Here is a 16,980-nt window from a genome sequence, read left to right as displayed (position 1 = left end):
TTGAGATTTGCTTTTAGACATTGGAATCAGTTGTGAAAACATCTGTATTTTGCACAGGCTCACTTCAGCACTGAATGAATAACAGCTTAAGGTGCTGGTGGTAGTCTTCATCACAGGAGGCAATTTCTTGTCGTCCGACTCCCAGCCAAAGTTTTGTGGAAAGGTTAGCTGGGGATCAGGGTCCATCTCCAGACCATCGCTTGATAATTGGCTTTCATTATGGCTTGCCATAGGGAAGTTTGTGTTGGAAGAAAGGCACCAGATCTTTTAGAAATGAATGGAAAGTGTCTTGTTGTAACCTAGGGAACCGACTGCGTGGCAGCACAAGGATGTGACTACGGGGAAGCCCACACAAAAATGTTGCTACATGCTGCTACATGCTGTTCATACTGCTGTTCATGGAGCCATGGGAATTAGCATCCATTCACCAGATACCTTTGCGACCTTGCAATAAGAAGAATTTCGTCTCTGGAACATGTCAAAGGTATCAAACAATCAAGTAACAGTGCATCGTGCAGTCCCTTGGTAGGGAATAAGATTGGAGCCCTACCAAATATCCACGCATTGACTAGTTCTGATACTGCTAGCTTTGGAAAAGGCACATAGCTTAAAGTACTATTTCAAGAGGCAGACCACCACTCTCTTCTTGATTGAGAAGTTGATTTCTCAGCTCAGCGATGTGCGGAAGGCATTGATCATTACTTTCAAAGATCATCTGACATGTCGGTGGCTTTTCCGAAAAAAAAAAAGAGACTCAGTCGGTGAGACTTCCAACGCAAGCTGCTCTACGGCAAGCCATAATGAGGGCGAATTATCTGACGATTGTCTGGAATATTTATAACGACACAGCGCCTAATCCCCAGCAACCCTTACAACAAAACTTTGGCTGGCAGTTTGACGACAAGGGCTTCCTGTGATGACGACTTTATCACCAGCACCCGAAACCTGTTCGACCAACCGATTCCAATGTCTCAACGAAATCTTAACAGCATCATATCAGTTGTGCAGCTTCTCCGATAGTGAGGCCCCTTGTGAGAACAACCATAATACAAACCATAAGTGTTAAGAAGATCCAGGATCCTGTGTATTTTCGGCGATAAGAGCAATAGTTAGCTCAGCAATATTTTCAATGAAAAGGGTTATTTAACGACCAACAGTCTGATTTAGTCAGGGTTATATTCAGATTGCTTCTATTTAAGAAGTGTGATTTTTAGTCTATAGCTAAAGACTGGTTTTCACTAGTAACACAAATACAAGCACATGACCCAAAAACAAGACGCTTTCTAGTTCTGGTTCTTAATGATGCAGCTAATATGGCAGCCAGCACGCTGAAATGTCGGGGTGTTATAGCTACTTCTGCTGTTAGGACGCAGAAGGCAACGTATGCAATAAAAAAGCAGCAACAAGAAAACGAAACTTTTCTTAATGAGAGACATTTTCAAGGAAAGGAAGAGTGAAGAGGACTTCAACAACCTTTTAACGATCTATGGCTTTCGGATCGTGTGTTGGAATCCAACCATTAATCTACATTAAGGAGGCTCGAAAGGGTTTTATGTCCGCGGGAGATTGGATCCAAATGACTGTATCCCACGCGCGATCCTCCCGCGAAATTGCGTGGCGCGCGTTGTAAACAACAATGGCGGCCGTAAGTGAAATTAACATCGCCTGTCCCAAATTGTCCGAGGATGAATGTGGCTATTTGCGTGATAAAAAGGGGAAGTTTGTTACAAAAAAAACCGTTGCGAAAAGTGTGTGCTCCGCTAATAAGTTAATTCAGGCAAGAAAGTCGGTAGAAAAGCGACGTCTTGACGATGATGCTCCAGCACTCGCGATCGATGATTTTTTGCCCCGTAAAAAAACAAGACGACAAAATGTGGTACGTACAAATTTATAACACTACGCTAAACATGGTTTTAATTATTTTTGGTTGTGCGGCTGTTTAATGTCGTCAAAATATTGCAAAACATTCAAACTCCACCATTCATGTGCACACAGGAGTCAGACAAAGAAAACAGTCAAAAAGTACATGTAGTCGGGTCAAGAATTATTGACATGGAGGCGCTAGCAGATGGGTTTGACAGGTGTAAAACTTGTGACAAAGGTAAGCATTGTTTTATGAATAGGGTTTCTACTGAGGCTCGGCTTTTTTCGTTTGAGTTTTTACTAGTACAATTCTATATCGTTTTCCAACGGTTTATTCAAAAGAAACTCAACTATAATTACAACAAAGCATTGAAAAGTTCCCATTATTTAACTCCAACAACTACAAGTAATTATACAGTTTACAAAGTTTCTAACTTGACAAAAATACATGTACGGAGTTTGAAATAGATTCAATCACTTCACACTATGATTAAATAAGACCCTGGATAATGTATAATTCGTCAAAAAAGGCTTTATGCGAATAACATTTATTTAGTTTTTTTTTTTTTTCTGACTGAGATCACATAAACAACAGTATTTGCAGATCAAATGTACTGCAAATATACCATGAATACTAGTTACATTCTCTTACACTCTGGAACAGAGTAAAACCCTACAAAAGTTGAGATGTACAAAAAAATAATATCTGTTTCTGGACAACCAATGATACAAAATTATTTTGTTACCTAAAGGACCCTTGGCATGGAAGAACTTTGTTAGTGAAGAATGCAAAGGAGCAGCAAGCATATTTACCATCAGATGTGGATATTGCAAAGCAATAAACAAAGTGTCAACTTCAATGCAACACAGAGCAGGGAAGCGTGGGCCCATGGCTTATGACATTAATACACGAATAGCCCTGGGGGGTTCTAAATGCTGGTATAGGGCAAACACACGTCAATAGTTTATTTTCCTGTCTAAATGTTCCTTCTGTTAATCATGTGACTTTCAAAGTAAGAGAAAGAGAAATTGGAAAAGCAATTGAAAGTGTGGCAGAGGCAAGTTGCTTGGAAAGTTGTAGTGAGGAGCGAAAGAGGGCAGTAGCAGCAGGTGTGCAGGGTGATGACCAAGATTTAATTGGTGTTTTGGTGTCGTACGATATGGGGTGGCAAAAAAGAGGGAAGGCACACAATTCCTCTACTGGTCATGGGGCGGTATTAGGTGTATCAACAGGGAAGGTATTAGACTTTGCCACAAGATGCAAAATGTGTCGAATATGTTCAGCGGCAAAGGATAAGCGCAAGCCACATGACTGTCGCAAAAACCATGATGGGTCTTCAAAAATCATGGAATCTGATGTTGCTTGTCAGCTTTTCCAACATGCCCCGACACGTGGTATTAAATATGACAAATATATTGGGGATGATGATTCCACAACCTTAGCCCAACTTAAATCAAAAGTACCTTATGGCCTGGAAAAAATTTCAGACTTCATCCACACAAAACGCTCTTTAAGCACTCGGTTGTACAACCTGAGCCAGCGTCAAAAATTTGATAACTCTTCAATTCTATCTCAGAAGGTTATCAACTACCTCGTCAAATGTTTCTCGTATTGTGTTCATCAAAACAGAAATTGCCCCCAAGAGCTGAGTAGAGAAATCAAGTCCATTGTTCCACATGCATTTGGCAACCATGAGCAATGCTCTTCAACGTGGTGCCGATACAAACAAGACCCAGTAAACTACATGCACAACGAACTGCCACATGGCAAAGACTTACATGGTGCAAGCCTGAAACAGGCCTTACAGACCCTTTTTGATGAATATGCATCAGAGACAGTCACAGCAAAACTTGCACCATGTATGGACTCGCAAAGAAATGAATCCCTTAATGGAACAATTGGTTCAAAAAATCTGAAGATCAGATATTATGGAGGGAGCGAAAGCAGCGACTTCCGCACAGCTTGTGGGGTGGCTCAACATAATGAGGGGCACAAATTTGTAAACAAAACACTACTGAAAGCTGGGATAACCCCTGGTATCTTCTGTGAAAAACACCAAGACAAAGAAGACAGTAAATCCATCAAGGACAAAAGTCGCAAAAGCAGTATGGAATACAAACGAAGAAGAAGACACTTCCATCTGAAGAAAATTAAAATCACCACAAGACATGAAAAAAAGGAAGGACCAAGCTATGGACACAACATAGGACTTTCCCTAAACCCAAGCCAAACAAATTCCACTAATGAATCAAGTCTGCACATTCTGAAAAATGTCAACATTAACCTTTGCAAACAAGAACTACCAAACTACGAAAACTTGATCCCATCATCTGGAGTGAGACCTGTGCTGAACGAAATTTCCTTTGATCCCCAGAAAACCTACACGTTTGTTGTCTTCGATATTGAAACAGCATCGACTTCAAGGACTACTGAACTTCTTCAACTATCTGCAATAACAGAGGACGAAAAAGCTACCTTTTCCGAATACATCTTACCGAGTAAACTTATCAGCAGCACTGCATCAGCCATTCACAACATAACTGTGCGATATTCCGGAGATCAAAGGCAATTGTACAAAGATGGAAAACAAATACCTGCGACATCACTGCAAACCTGTCTCACTCGCTTTCTGAATTTCCTTAAAACTATTTACAAGTCAAAACCTGTTGATCACTTAGTTCTCACTGGACACAACTCCTCTGTGTTCGATACCCCTAGACTTCTCCGTAACGGCGGCAGCAGATTTTCCAACCAGCTGGAGGAAATGAAAGTGTTGTTCTGTGACAGTCTTCCAGTTTTCAAATTCCTTCGAAGTCAACCGAACAACGCCTTGAAATCTTCGCCGAACAACAAATTAGCTTGTGTTTATAAGGCACTGTTTAATTGTGACTTTCTCGCTCACGACGCTTTGGAGGATGTGAAAGCACTGAGAAGGATTCTGTTTTCTCCGCCACTCGAGCTTAGCACTGAAACTATTGTTAACCATGGGAAAACATCATCACCGAACGAAGCAGAGCAACAGTCAACATTTCTTGAGCGACGACAACAAGTTGTTGACACCTTCAACGGAAATCTTTACCTCCCGAGTGGCTCTTTGAAGTTAACCTTGACAACAATCCAGAAGTTAGCAGATGCCGGTTTGGCCTTCAGTACTCTCCAAGAAATTCATTCCAAATTTGGACTAAACGGTCTGTATGGTATTATTGCACTCCCGCCATCGAATCGCAATTCCCAGCCTCGCCAAAACAAGTCGGCCAAGTCGCCTAGAATTTCATCAAACAAAAGAATAATTTCCACAGTTTTAAAGTACTTCCACGAACTATAAACACGACCTTTCGCTTTGTTTCAATTTAATAAGCCCTTAGCCTTTTCATTCCTTTATGCTCCTTCGGTTTCTTCCATTGATGACTTGGGACGATCGCCCGATTGACAGAAGGAATCCACCACTCGCGCGAGTACGGTCAGCGGTGATATGAAGAGCGTGACCGGAAATGATAATGGCCGCGAAATCGCACGAACCGGAAGTAAAAAGACAAACTTTGGATCAATTTATCTCGAAAATTTGCTCGGCGACCTATGTTTAAATTTTTCATGCAAACAGCATTTAACTGTATCTAACATTCAAGACTTTAAAGAGAAAATCTGTAGAGCAGATTTTTTTTAATCTTTAAAAGACCTTTTTCCAAGGTTTCTCGATTTCCACACTACAGATTTTTTTCAAATTTTCAGGGGATGTGAAGAACACTGCTAACTATCAAAAACGCTGATAAAATGTATAGGTCACCGAGTTAGTTTTTAAGATAACTTTGAAAAACTGACTTTTGAGGAGTATGTCTCTAGAGAGTTACGGTTACCATGACAACGCATATGACGTCATAAGTTGTCTTAAATGAAACTTTAACAACCCTGTTAAAAGCTTAGCTACAATTTGTTTCAGAGACTTAAGGGGTAAAATTTCAGTGTTGATTTGTTTTGACATGTTTATGAGCTTTCAGAAACCCTTTCGAGCCTCCTTAATATAGAAAAATAATCCTTTTTTATCATTTAATTCCTTGCATTCTTTGTCACTCGGTAGTTGCGTTCTACCTCAAAAAAAAAAAAACGTTTCGTCAAAAGTTGTTCGGTCTTTCGCGTCTTTATTTCCGGCCAAATAGATGCCCTTGCACGAGTAAAGCTGGAATGAGAGCTTTGATTGGCCAGACACTGGCCAGAAAAGTAAGATTTCCTTGTACTTATGCTGCGCTCCGTTTTCACACAGCACAACAAAAACTAAACTATAGGATACGGAAAGGAAAAAATTTGATCCTTGTGCTTGTGCCAGCACCTGTGCTTATGCTTGCGTCGAGGTCGTTGCACTCTTATGCTTTTAGCGCTTGCCAATGCGCTTGCATCGCCTGTGAAAACTAATCTTTAGCAAAGAGTCATGATGCTTTTGAATCATTCTGTTGAGTGTACCTATTCCAATACTCAGTAATAAAAAAGATTAGAAGTCAAAGTTTTTCTTTTGATAGGAATATGTTTCAGCATGAAAAGTCGTACTGAACAATAAGCAAACAATTTTTGGATTCGCAATAAGAAGATTACTTTAATACGGTCATCCTTCTCAAGTTATTAAAACATCAGCCTCGTTTCAGAGCTGACCAGTCTTTCCCTAAGAAGGTATCAAAATGGCCAACGCAGTGAGCTAGTGAATTGATAAGGTTATGTCAGTAATATTATAGCGGAGTTTAGTCGCGTGAGAGGAGAAAAATGGTTACATCTGAGTCTCGTTTTCCATGGCAACTCAGTCACGTGACCCACACCCTTACCATGTGAGAAGTCCAAAAGTGTCTAAAACATCAAAAAAAATTATTTTGGAGATTTTGGTGTTGATTCATTCACATGGTTAAAAGGAACGATCAATTAACTGCCGTAGCCTCTTTTCTAGCTGGGGAATATAGGCCATTTTTAAAAGCCCGTATAAAATCTCTAGGTGCAAGTTGCAAAAGTGCCACCAAATTCTTTTTTGGATTACTTAGGGCCCCATTAAGACATCTAGGCTAGATGTTAATAGTGGCTTGCTGTCTCCTCAAAATTCTCACCGGAGTTAAAATCCTGACATTTGCTCTCTGACTACACGTGCTGTCATAGCAATTGTTGACCCTTTAAGCCCCAATATCATTCTACACATTCTCCAAACTTTACTCCTTACATTCTTGTGGTACTAGTTGGGAGAATTTGTGTAAATATCAAAACATTTTATTCTTCAGTGATCATTTTCTTTATTCTCATAACCTGTATGTTTTATTGACGGTGATATTGTGAGGAGAAATTAGATGCTGGTCACTACTGGGGCTTAAAGGATTAATGCCAAGAAAATGGCTACTTTTCTTGTTTGAGCAACTTTGTAAAAAATGCGGTTAAACGTCTAAAAGATTAATGCCGAGAAAATGGCGACTTTTCTTGTCTGAAATAGTTTGTGTCAGAAGTCGTAAAACGTTTAAGAGGGCAGTGATTCTTTTGAAAGGGGTTTAGGCAAGGTAAAATACCTCCCAGTCATCAGGTGTGAAGTTGTAACTCCCAGCCAGGATTGTTTGCGGGTCTCTAACTCCACTTGGTGCAGGGTAGGCCAAGTAAAGGTATGCACGTGAAAATTTGTTTCTGTTCGCCTGATCAGCAATGGCGATCATGTCTACACCAAATCTTGGACCATAATCTGACCTTCTGTTAATTGCGTATTTTGGCCTTCTCACGTTGATTTTAAATGACTTGAGGCCTTCTTTGTTGCTCAAGGAAAAAATAAATGCTTTAGAACTGTAACCGCGGCCACCACTGGACTCTGAAGAACATAAAAATAGAAACAAAGTAACAAATAATAACATTAACATTGCTTTTATCATACTTTTAAGCGACATCAATTTTTTTCAAACTGCATAAAATTTTCATCCAAAAACTGTTTCATCTTTAATTTGATTAAACCTCTTCCTAAAGTGCTTATATTACTAGTCAAATGAATGGACTGTTAGTTTTCATAAATCGCAGTGATATAGCTTACCCAAAATCATGATCAAATGCCGTTTTGTTAAAAAAATAAAAAATAAATAAATAAATGAATGAATAAATAAATAAATAAATAAATAAATAAATAAATAAAGCTACGTGTGCTACATCTTGAGGAATTCGATTAGTTTTGGTTACTCAGCTAGTTGAGAAAAAGCAAAACATTAGCTTAGCAAGTCATTCGTGTCTCAATTATGACGCAAAGATGCTAAGTTATCGTTTACAAATTGTTGCCAAAATTGATATGGAAAAAAAGGAGTACAATGACAAAGGCCTTTTCTTTAAAATTTCTTATAATGGCAACTCCAGTCAAAGTAGAAATGTAGAAGAGGAGGAGGAAAAATAGAAATGAGGAGGAAGAGGAGGAGGAGAAGGAAGAGGAGGAGAAGTAGGAAGATAACTATAAAATTTGCCCAATATGCGATCACAAGATTCCCCTTGAACGAAAGCACGCGGAAGACTCTGCGTTGATGTAACGATTGTAAAGCAATCACGCACAAGGATAAGAGGACTTCTAAAATGGCATTCTATCTCCCTAACGACGAAAAGGATAAAGACGATTAACGCTGCTGTAATAAGAACTTTGCTTCGTGCATGAATTGTTAAACGATTTAAGTTATAAAGAATTTGCACTAAAATCTGTGTACGTGTTTAGTTTGTGCGCGCTATTGTTAACATGCACAACTTAGCAGTAAGGAATGAATGAACCGGAATATTCTTATTCGAAGGACTGTAATAAAAAGACGACAAAGGCCGCTTTGTTTTTTTTACAGAACTGTTTAATTGCCAATAAAGCTCATCTGACTTAACATAATAGCCTGGGTGGCGGTGTGTGAAAAGAAACACGCGACCCGTTTTACAATTCAACTTGAATGTTTGAGCTATCTTGTAACAAAAAAACGTAGAGGTGATGACGTAAACGTTTTCGAGCAAAAGACGTCTTTGAACTTGTTTGCAACTGCAAGGAATAGATGTTTAAAACTACCAGTCACCGGATAGGGATTAATATGAGCAACAGCGGGAGAGCTTGGGGGAGACTATTGTTCAAAAGTCTCTCCTCGGCGCTTTCCATTCAACCCAAATTCTGGTAATTTCGGTTGGTACATCAAATGGAACGCACCATTTCGGTTTGGTCCGACCGGAATATTCGGGACCAGCTTTGAAGGTGGTCCACTTTGACCGGTCGGACCGGTGGAACCGAAATTTCCCTTTCCATTTGACAAATTTGTTGTTCCCAGTACCGCTCTTCTGTACATTGCTTTCAAAGACAAAATGGCGGAATGCAGTGATTCAAGATAAGCCACCACCAGAACAAGTGAACGGCACGTTATAAGCTTAAACCAAACATGACTCACGATTTGGCCATCTGATGTATCGCCCTGAAAGATCAATAGCTGCCTACGTAATTCTCCGCTGCTGAGCGTGATGTTAAATCCGTCTGCCACCGCTCGAGTGCGTTCTTCGTTTGCAGTGCTCCACAGGAACGCTAAGATTTGTTTTGCAAGTGGAATAGGTGCTCTTCCAGATGAATTACGGATTGGTATTCTTCCCGTGGTCATGACCTCTTGAGCAAATAGTTCAAAAGTCTGCCTTGTCATTCGGATGTGACTCTTGAACTCATCAGGGAAATACGACAGAACATTGGTTTCAAAAACATTGGGCACTCGATTTTAATGTCGGCTGACGAAACAACATGCAACACTTAAATGAATAAAATCATCGCTATCTTAAAAAAAAAAAAAAAAAAACTCGTCAACTGTAATTTCACTATCGTTAAAGAACTCCAAAGCCAATAAAACCGGCATGGAGTAGGCCATTTTTTTGTTTTCGCGTTTGTTATGTTTCTATTTGGCGCGAATCAATAGCGCGGTTGCTTGGATCGGGTCTGTGCAACCAGAATGTACCGTTCCATTTTGTTGAATGGGAAGCGCCCCTCTATTGTATAGGATTGTCGCTCATTAGTAAACCTATCAACTTATTAGCATGCTGGAAGGTAATTAATACCTAGTCGACCTGGTCCATTGCTGGTGCTTACCTAGTCCATAACGGGGCTTAATTCGTTCCCTCTATAACTACTTTCATTACTGCTTCAGAGCCGTTCCCTACTTTTGTTACTGCGCATACGTTCTGCGCATCTCAAAATACTCGAATTATTTATGGGTTGTGCCTTGCAATACAGGAATATTTTTTTCCGAGAAAGCACAATTTAGTAAGTGCTCTTGGTATCCAAAAAGAAAATTATGACTAACCATGCATTTAACGAAGCTTCAATTTAGAAAAAAAATGCCATACACTGCTTTGTATTTAAGAGCGAGTGCACAGGAAAATCGAGCATAGGGCGGCCACAGTCGAAAACCTAACCTACCCTCATTTTCAGTCTGTAGATAGATATTAATGAGTTTACAAACCTGCTGGGGTTAATTTTTCGAAATACGGCCGATTTTTGGATTTTTTCGAGATTTTCGATTTCGCCCATATGACGGCTGAAATTAGCCGCCACACAAGGGAAAATCGACCGCCCGAAAAAAACTGCTTCGCGTAACCAAAAAAGCGATTCCAATTTACCACAACCGACAAGAAAATAGGAGTCAAGCAGTTTTGGAAATGGCTTTCATTTTAGCACAGGTAGTTTCATTTGTGTCATCGAATGTGTTAAGTTCTCCCGGGAAGGCAATCTATTCAAAGGGCGTATCAACATCGGTAGTCAAGGTCACAGCGAACTTTCACTCCAGCGAACAGGAACATGATATTAAATGGTGAGTTAAATTCTTTCCTTAAATTAAACATGGAATGGGAAAATTACTTATTTCGGGGCGCCCATTTCAATGTGATCTATGCAACTTGTTCGTGTAAACAAACACTTAGTCAATTTTAGGTCACTTAGCGCGCGATCACGCAAAATTTCTTCAAATTGGTCGACTGATTCTGAAGCGCTCGCTAGAAAACCTAACCATACTTTTAATGTACGTGAAAATATTATATCTCAAGGCTTCGAAACCAGAATTTGGGGCAATTTGGAGGATTCCCACTTATTAAGAGTCCGATTTTAGTTTTGCCTATAAATTTTCGCATTCGTGAGCTCTTGTCAACTGACCAATTAGAATCCGCTTGATAAGTGTTGACTTTACATTTCAGAACCAGAAATCAGTCATAAATAGGACGTTAGATGTCCATTTTATAGAAATTGAGCGTTATATTGCCGATAGAATCGCTTTTTTGGTTACGCGAAGCAGTTTTTTCGGGCGGTCGATTTTACCTTGTGAGGCCGCTAATTTCAGCCGTCAGATGGACGAAATCGAAAATCTCGAAAAAATCCAAAACTCGGCCGTATTTCGAAAAATAAACCCCAGCAGGTTTGTAAACACATTAATATCTATCTACAGACATGAAAAACAGGAAAAATTTTCCCGCGCGTAAGTAAAAAGAACAAGGAAAACGCTTCCTTGCCAAATTACAAAGACAGGAAGAAATGAAAATGTTATTTATCGCACTTGGCAGGTAAGCATAGCAAGATTCTGTGCCCTCAGCTGTTAGAACAACCCTCGGCTAAACTCAAGATCTAGGGCACATTTTTCATATACGGACCTTCTGACAAGTAAATAACATTTACTTACCCCAAGCTATGTCCGTGTATCCTCCGAATATGTATGTATGATTCGCTTGAATGATGGTGACGGTGTGATTTATTCCGTCACACCTGCTGTGGAATTCACTGACGTTCCATCCATGAGTGGAGGCGCGGTAGCACAGCAACCACTTAGAATTATTTCCAACAGCAGGCGCAAGAAACATAGCGAGATTGCTGAGGTAAAACTCGTTGTTGGAAATTATTTTAGAATTGAGCAAAAATCCTGAAAACAAAAATATATTAAGAAGGGTTTAATTACACTGCACTTACTTAGACAATACCGGGTAAGTAGTTAGATATTTACCGCTTTTGGCACACTTTTGAAAATTTCACTGAATTCATATCTGATTCAACAATGTCTCCTGCAACGGAGACGCCATAAACCACACATTATCTCACCCCAATAACTACATAAAATACTATTTCAGCCTTTGAATTCAAAAAACCTAAATTTTTATCCTCGGTTTTCAAAAACCTAAATTTAGCTTTTGACCTAAAACCTAAAAACCTAAAAACCTAAATTTAGCTTTTGACCTAAAACCTAAAAACCTAAATTTAGGTTTTTCATAAATGACACCAACTCACAAACAATCATCGATTAAATCCAACCAACTCATCAATCGCTGATTTGAATGATGAATACAATATTTTTGAACACCAATTTGGATAAAAAAATAATCATTATGGTTGTTGTGTGACTGGATGCCGTTACTGTCACGCGTGACGTTGTGTGACTTGTCACGAAAATGGACAAAACCCTGAACGTGGGGTGCTCGGTTGGCTGTTTACTTGCCTGGCCCCAGCCAGGTCTTTTTCCCGCCGCTGACAAGGCGGCTGTCTCTTCCCAGTTTACCTCTGGGACAGAGGGAGGTTGAGTTCGGGAAAGAACTCTGAGCACCCCGCTGTAAACCAGTACGGCCTGAGCGGGCTCACCCTGGAGGTACCGTCCACTGGAAGACATCCCACACTACTCAGTAATTCACCATCTGCACAAGCCGTTAAACAGGTTTCAGTCAGGGGCCAGCTGACACCACCCTAAAGCTTCACCAAAGTTTGTGAACTAATATAATAATGGCCCGATTACCTATATATTACACTCAGTTCTGAAATTTTTACACTTGTGGTGCTATTTTTCTGTATATTGCGTAATATTGCTTGATTTGGATTAACACGCATGCGCTTTCATGCACACAACCCAAAGCGGACTGGACACTAGTTTGTTTAACACACGTGTCGGCCATTTTGTTGCCATTTTGCGAAGAGGTTGTATTTTAATGTTTATGGCTCCTGTTTTGGGATTTTTGAACATTTATTTCTCCACTTTCATCGTTCTGATGTTTGTAGACGCTTTTTGAGGTAAGAATATCATTTATCTTGCACACAACAATAGATTTTTTTTATTGAATCGACTCGCTATCGAATACTCGTGAAACCGTGACTGTATGATAGAATGATTACACATCGACTAAATCCTTGATTGGGATCCAAGTATTAAAGGTATCATTGTATCCTTTCCACTTTACCAAAGCTTGTTTCTTCTTGTAATCTCTCCTGATAACTTTATCGATTCTGAATATCTCCTGATTAGCTTTCAATAATTCTGGTTCATAAAAACTACCTTTTATCTGTTCGTTGTTAAGATCTCTCAGTTTATATGTGATCGGATTCGTGTATTGTATTTTATCGATAATGAAGACCTCTTCTGTGAAATTGGGTGTATAACCCCGATCGAACACTTTTCTTTTGTACTTTGATATTCGAACCTTGTCACCAATTCGGAATTTTGGCTTGTTTGATACTGGTTTCAAATTGCCAAATAGATTGAAGTAAACAGTTCCTACATTCTTTTTCTTAGATGCTTCTGTCGGTGTCATTTTTATTGAACTGTGTTTAGTGTTATTATACTGCTTCAATATTTTAGGATACAATTACCTGACAATAACCACTAGGTCGTGGACTCCGTTACTTTATTTTATAAAAATATTGTAATCAAATTGTATAATGAAAGAATTGTCAGAATTGCAAGAACACATTCGAACATCGATGATAGATTTTCACCGTAAATTGAGTCTTCCAATATTACCCAGACAGGAATGCATGATAAAAAGTATCGTAATATTTACATATTTGTATGAAAAACATTACAACACAGGTTTACCTGATGAAGTTTACAAAGAGTTAATTCATGATGGAATCGGATTAATTGGACCAGGAGATGGATGGTTAACAGCTATTCTCCATCGATTATTTGGTTGGCAACCATATATCAGATCACATGGAATATTGCATGATGCTTATGGCCAATTTTACAACAGATATCATCGTGACAAAGGATACATGTACACCATTAATGAGAAAAAAACATATCCTTGGATGAAAAAATGCATGTTTTTGGGTCAAATAACTGGTCTCTATTATTGTATCAAAAATAAGATAACCATATAATATATGCAAAAGAAGAAATTAATAATTGATTTCAATCATATTTCAAATCAATTATCAACAGAAGAAATTGATGAATTGAAAGCTTATTACATGACATATCACAAAAAGATGTGGATGTACAAAAGTGCATACAAAAGATTCAAAAAATGGGAATTCGCTGGTAATATTTCATCCATTGTATTTGCAACTGGTGGTATTGCATCATCGGTTGCAACCAGTGGAGCTTCATTATTGGCAATATCATCGGTGTCTGTCATAATTCAAGCTTATATGAAGCATAAAAAAGTTGAAATCAAACTTTATCAATGCCAATATGCTTTTCAAACTTATGGTCATTTGTTGAATGAAATAAAAGAAATAATGAGAAATGGACATTTTGATAGAGATGATTTGACAAACAAGCTTACTCAAAATGATGATTTCATTTTGGATAATTCGCCGATTGTCGATAAATGGGGTAACAAATATGAGAAAAAATATCAGATATTCACTTATGTTTGATTAATAATGTGCATGATTTGGGGGCCAATAATGTCCATAATTTTATCCCAATAAACATTGTATAATTTCATTGTTTTTTTGGATTTTGTCAACTCAATTTGGGAAGAATCAATTTTCATAAATTGCAATATTCTATGCAAAAGATATTTCAAACTGATTATTCTCTTTCTTTTACCATTGATTTGTGGCAGTATTTTGTTTATTTCAACGAATATTTTATGAATTTTGAAATTGGTTGAACAACTGATTTCAATTTTGTTTTTCAAAATAATTTTATCTAATGTATGTGACAAATGGTATTTTCTATTATACACTGTTTTCTTGTATATTTTGAACAAATTGGCATGAAAATTGATATATTCTGTTTTGTATTCTTCACCAACAACCTGTCCACAAGCAACACACGTTAATTGACATTCCATGTTTTTCAAATTCTGTGATCCACAACAATCAGGCATTGATGGTTGTGTTTCAACTTTGGATTCATCATGATATCCACAAAATTCACATTCATCTTTGCAATGCAGGAATTGGCACAGAGATGATTCCACCTGCTTGGAAACATCTTTTGGTTTTTTCAATATTTTGGATTTCATTTTTGTATAAATATAGTATATAATATAATTACACAAAAATGTTTTCCAAAAGATAATACAAAGTCTTGAAACCAAATATTCACCAAAAACATTGAAATTAAATATCTCATCACAAAAGATGAGTCAAAGTCTCCAAATCAAATATTTATCAAAAAATCAATAAAATCACAATTTTGTCACAAGTTTTTGTCGCAATGTTTTGATCACAAGTTGATACTATCATTGGATAGCATAATGACCATAGGCCAATGAGTGTATTCCATCTGGATGCAAATATCGTTTATCATCAAAACATGACAACGATGTCTTGTTGATGGTGTAACTACCAAGTTCATGATGGTTACTTCTGATTGTTTTCATTTGGTGAAATAATTGTTTCTCATTGAACAACACATCTTTGTAATCAAAATGTTGAATATCATTTTTGATGACATTCTTTTTGATTCCTTTGGCTGTTTTTCCACCATTGTTGTTATCTTTGATATATGAATACATTTTGGATCTCAATCCCACAAATTCAGTAATGGGTACACCAGCGGCTTCATCTTTGAATTTTCCAATAACTTTTTTATTTGTGGAGTCATAAAATTGATGATTTGATGGATAATCCGAGTTATCAAACATTTCTTTTTTATTCCAAAAATCTTGATACACATCTTCGGCTTCAATTTCATATGTCAAACTGTCTGTATCCGTAAACAGTAACTTAGCTTTTGAACCATACTTCTTTTTAACGAAATTGTAATGGAAATCGTACATCAATGTTTTGCTCAAATCAAGGATACACATACCAACATAGGCTGGTCTGTTAAGTGTCAACGATTCCTTTATTTTATGGACTGCAACCAAGTTTTCATTAAAGATTTTGCTATTGATGAACGTTGGTTTGGAAGTCATTTTCAATAATTGTTTCTCATTAGTCACCAATTTGATGTCTTCTCGTTTTCTGATATTCTCCATTGTTTTACCGAAGACACTATTGTTCATCAGTTTGAAGAAATCTTTCTCAAAAGCATTCTTTGCATTAGTTCTTTGTCGTGTATTGAAATCAATGTATGTCTTCAACCAAGGACTTTGATTAAAGGATAATACACGGTGTATTTTAGTCAATTTCAAACCCAATTCACGATACAATTGCAGATTACGATAATGTAATACATATTTTGATTTGTTTGCCAATGTTGGAATCAGTTTTTTGACTTGTCCACTTGTTATTCCAAATTTTTCTGCAATTCTTTGGCAATAATCTGACAGCATATTTGGTGCCACTTTGATTTGTTCAGCGCCACATGGATAATCATTATGCAGGTCATGTAATTCATGAGGATATTCCAAATCAACTTCCAATAAATATCCAGTCTTATTATCTTTGGGAATCGTTTTCCAATTAATGTTTTTTATTTGCTGTTTATTCAACCATTTGAAATTCCCAGTTGGAAGATGTTGTGACATAGCCCAACCATAGAGATTGTTGGCATCCAAATACATGATATGTTTACTGGGTTCATTTGGATTCCAATTTTGCATGTATTTGTTGTTAGCTTTGCCGTATCTATTGGCTATGTAACTGATTCCTCCACGCATGCCCTTTTCGACGTATTGATACATATCAATATCCGTGATTAATTCAAGTTTGACTTCAGTCATTTTCAACATTGCATCCCAACTCAATCCTGGAGATGTGAAATAATGACATGGATCCAATCTATAATATTCCAAACATGTTTTACGGAAATTTTCAAAAACATCAGCCAGCAATAATACATCAGATTTGAGATATAAATCATGGTATTCGCCCATGGTTTTCAATTGAAATGTATTCCAAACATTTTGTGCATGACTGTATTCTTCATTGGAAATATGTTGGTTATTCATTTGACTGTAAAATTCATCTTTGGTTGGTAATT

General features: G+C 37.8%; 1 protein-coding gene and 1 pseudogene across 1 annotated transcript; one reads left to right on the top strand and one right to left on the bottom strand.

Annotated features, from left to right (window-relative positions):
* Positions 1-2,052: 2,052 nt before the first annotated feature.
* Positions 2,053-5,189, top strand: LOC146448407 (uncharacterized; annotated as a pseudogene).
* Positions 5,190-6,987: 1,798 nt separating this feature from the next.
* LOC146448406 (uncharacterized) lies at positions 6,988-11,740 on the bottom strand. The gene is made up of 2 exons (XM_085102602.1): positions 11,518-11,740; positions 6,988-7,682 (listed from the first exon to the last, which is right to left on the bottom strand). The coding sequence occupies exons 1-2, from the start codon at positions 11,693-11,695 to the stop codon at positions 7,375-7,377; spliced, it is 486 nt and encodes a 161-aa protein (XP_084958728.1). The 5' UTR covers positions 11,696-11,740; the 3' UTR covers positions 6,988-7,374.
* Positions 11,741-16,980: the final 5,240 nt, after the last annotated feature.

The sequence above is a fragment of the Pavona decussata genome, unplaced genomic scaffold (genome assembly GCF_977016875.1).
Source record: "Pavona decussata unplaced genomic scaffold, jaPavDecu1.1 SCAFFOLD_936, whole genome shotgun sequence".
NCBI classification, from domain to species: Eukaryota; Metazoa; Cnidaria; class Anthozoa; order Scleractinia; family Agariciidae; genus Pavona; species Pavona decussata.
This window is presented reverse-complemented; position numbering and strand designations above follow the sequence as displayed.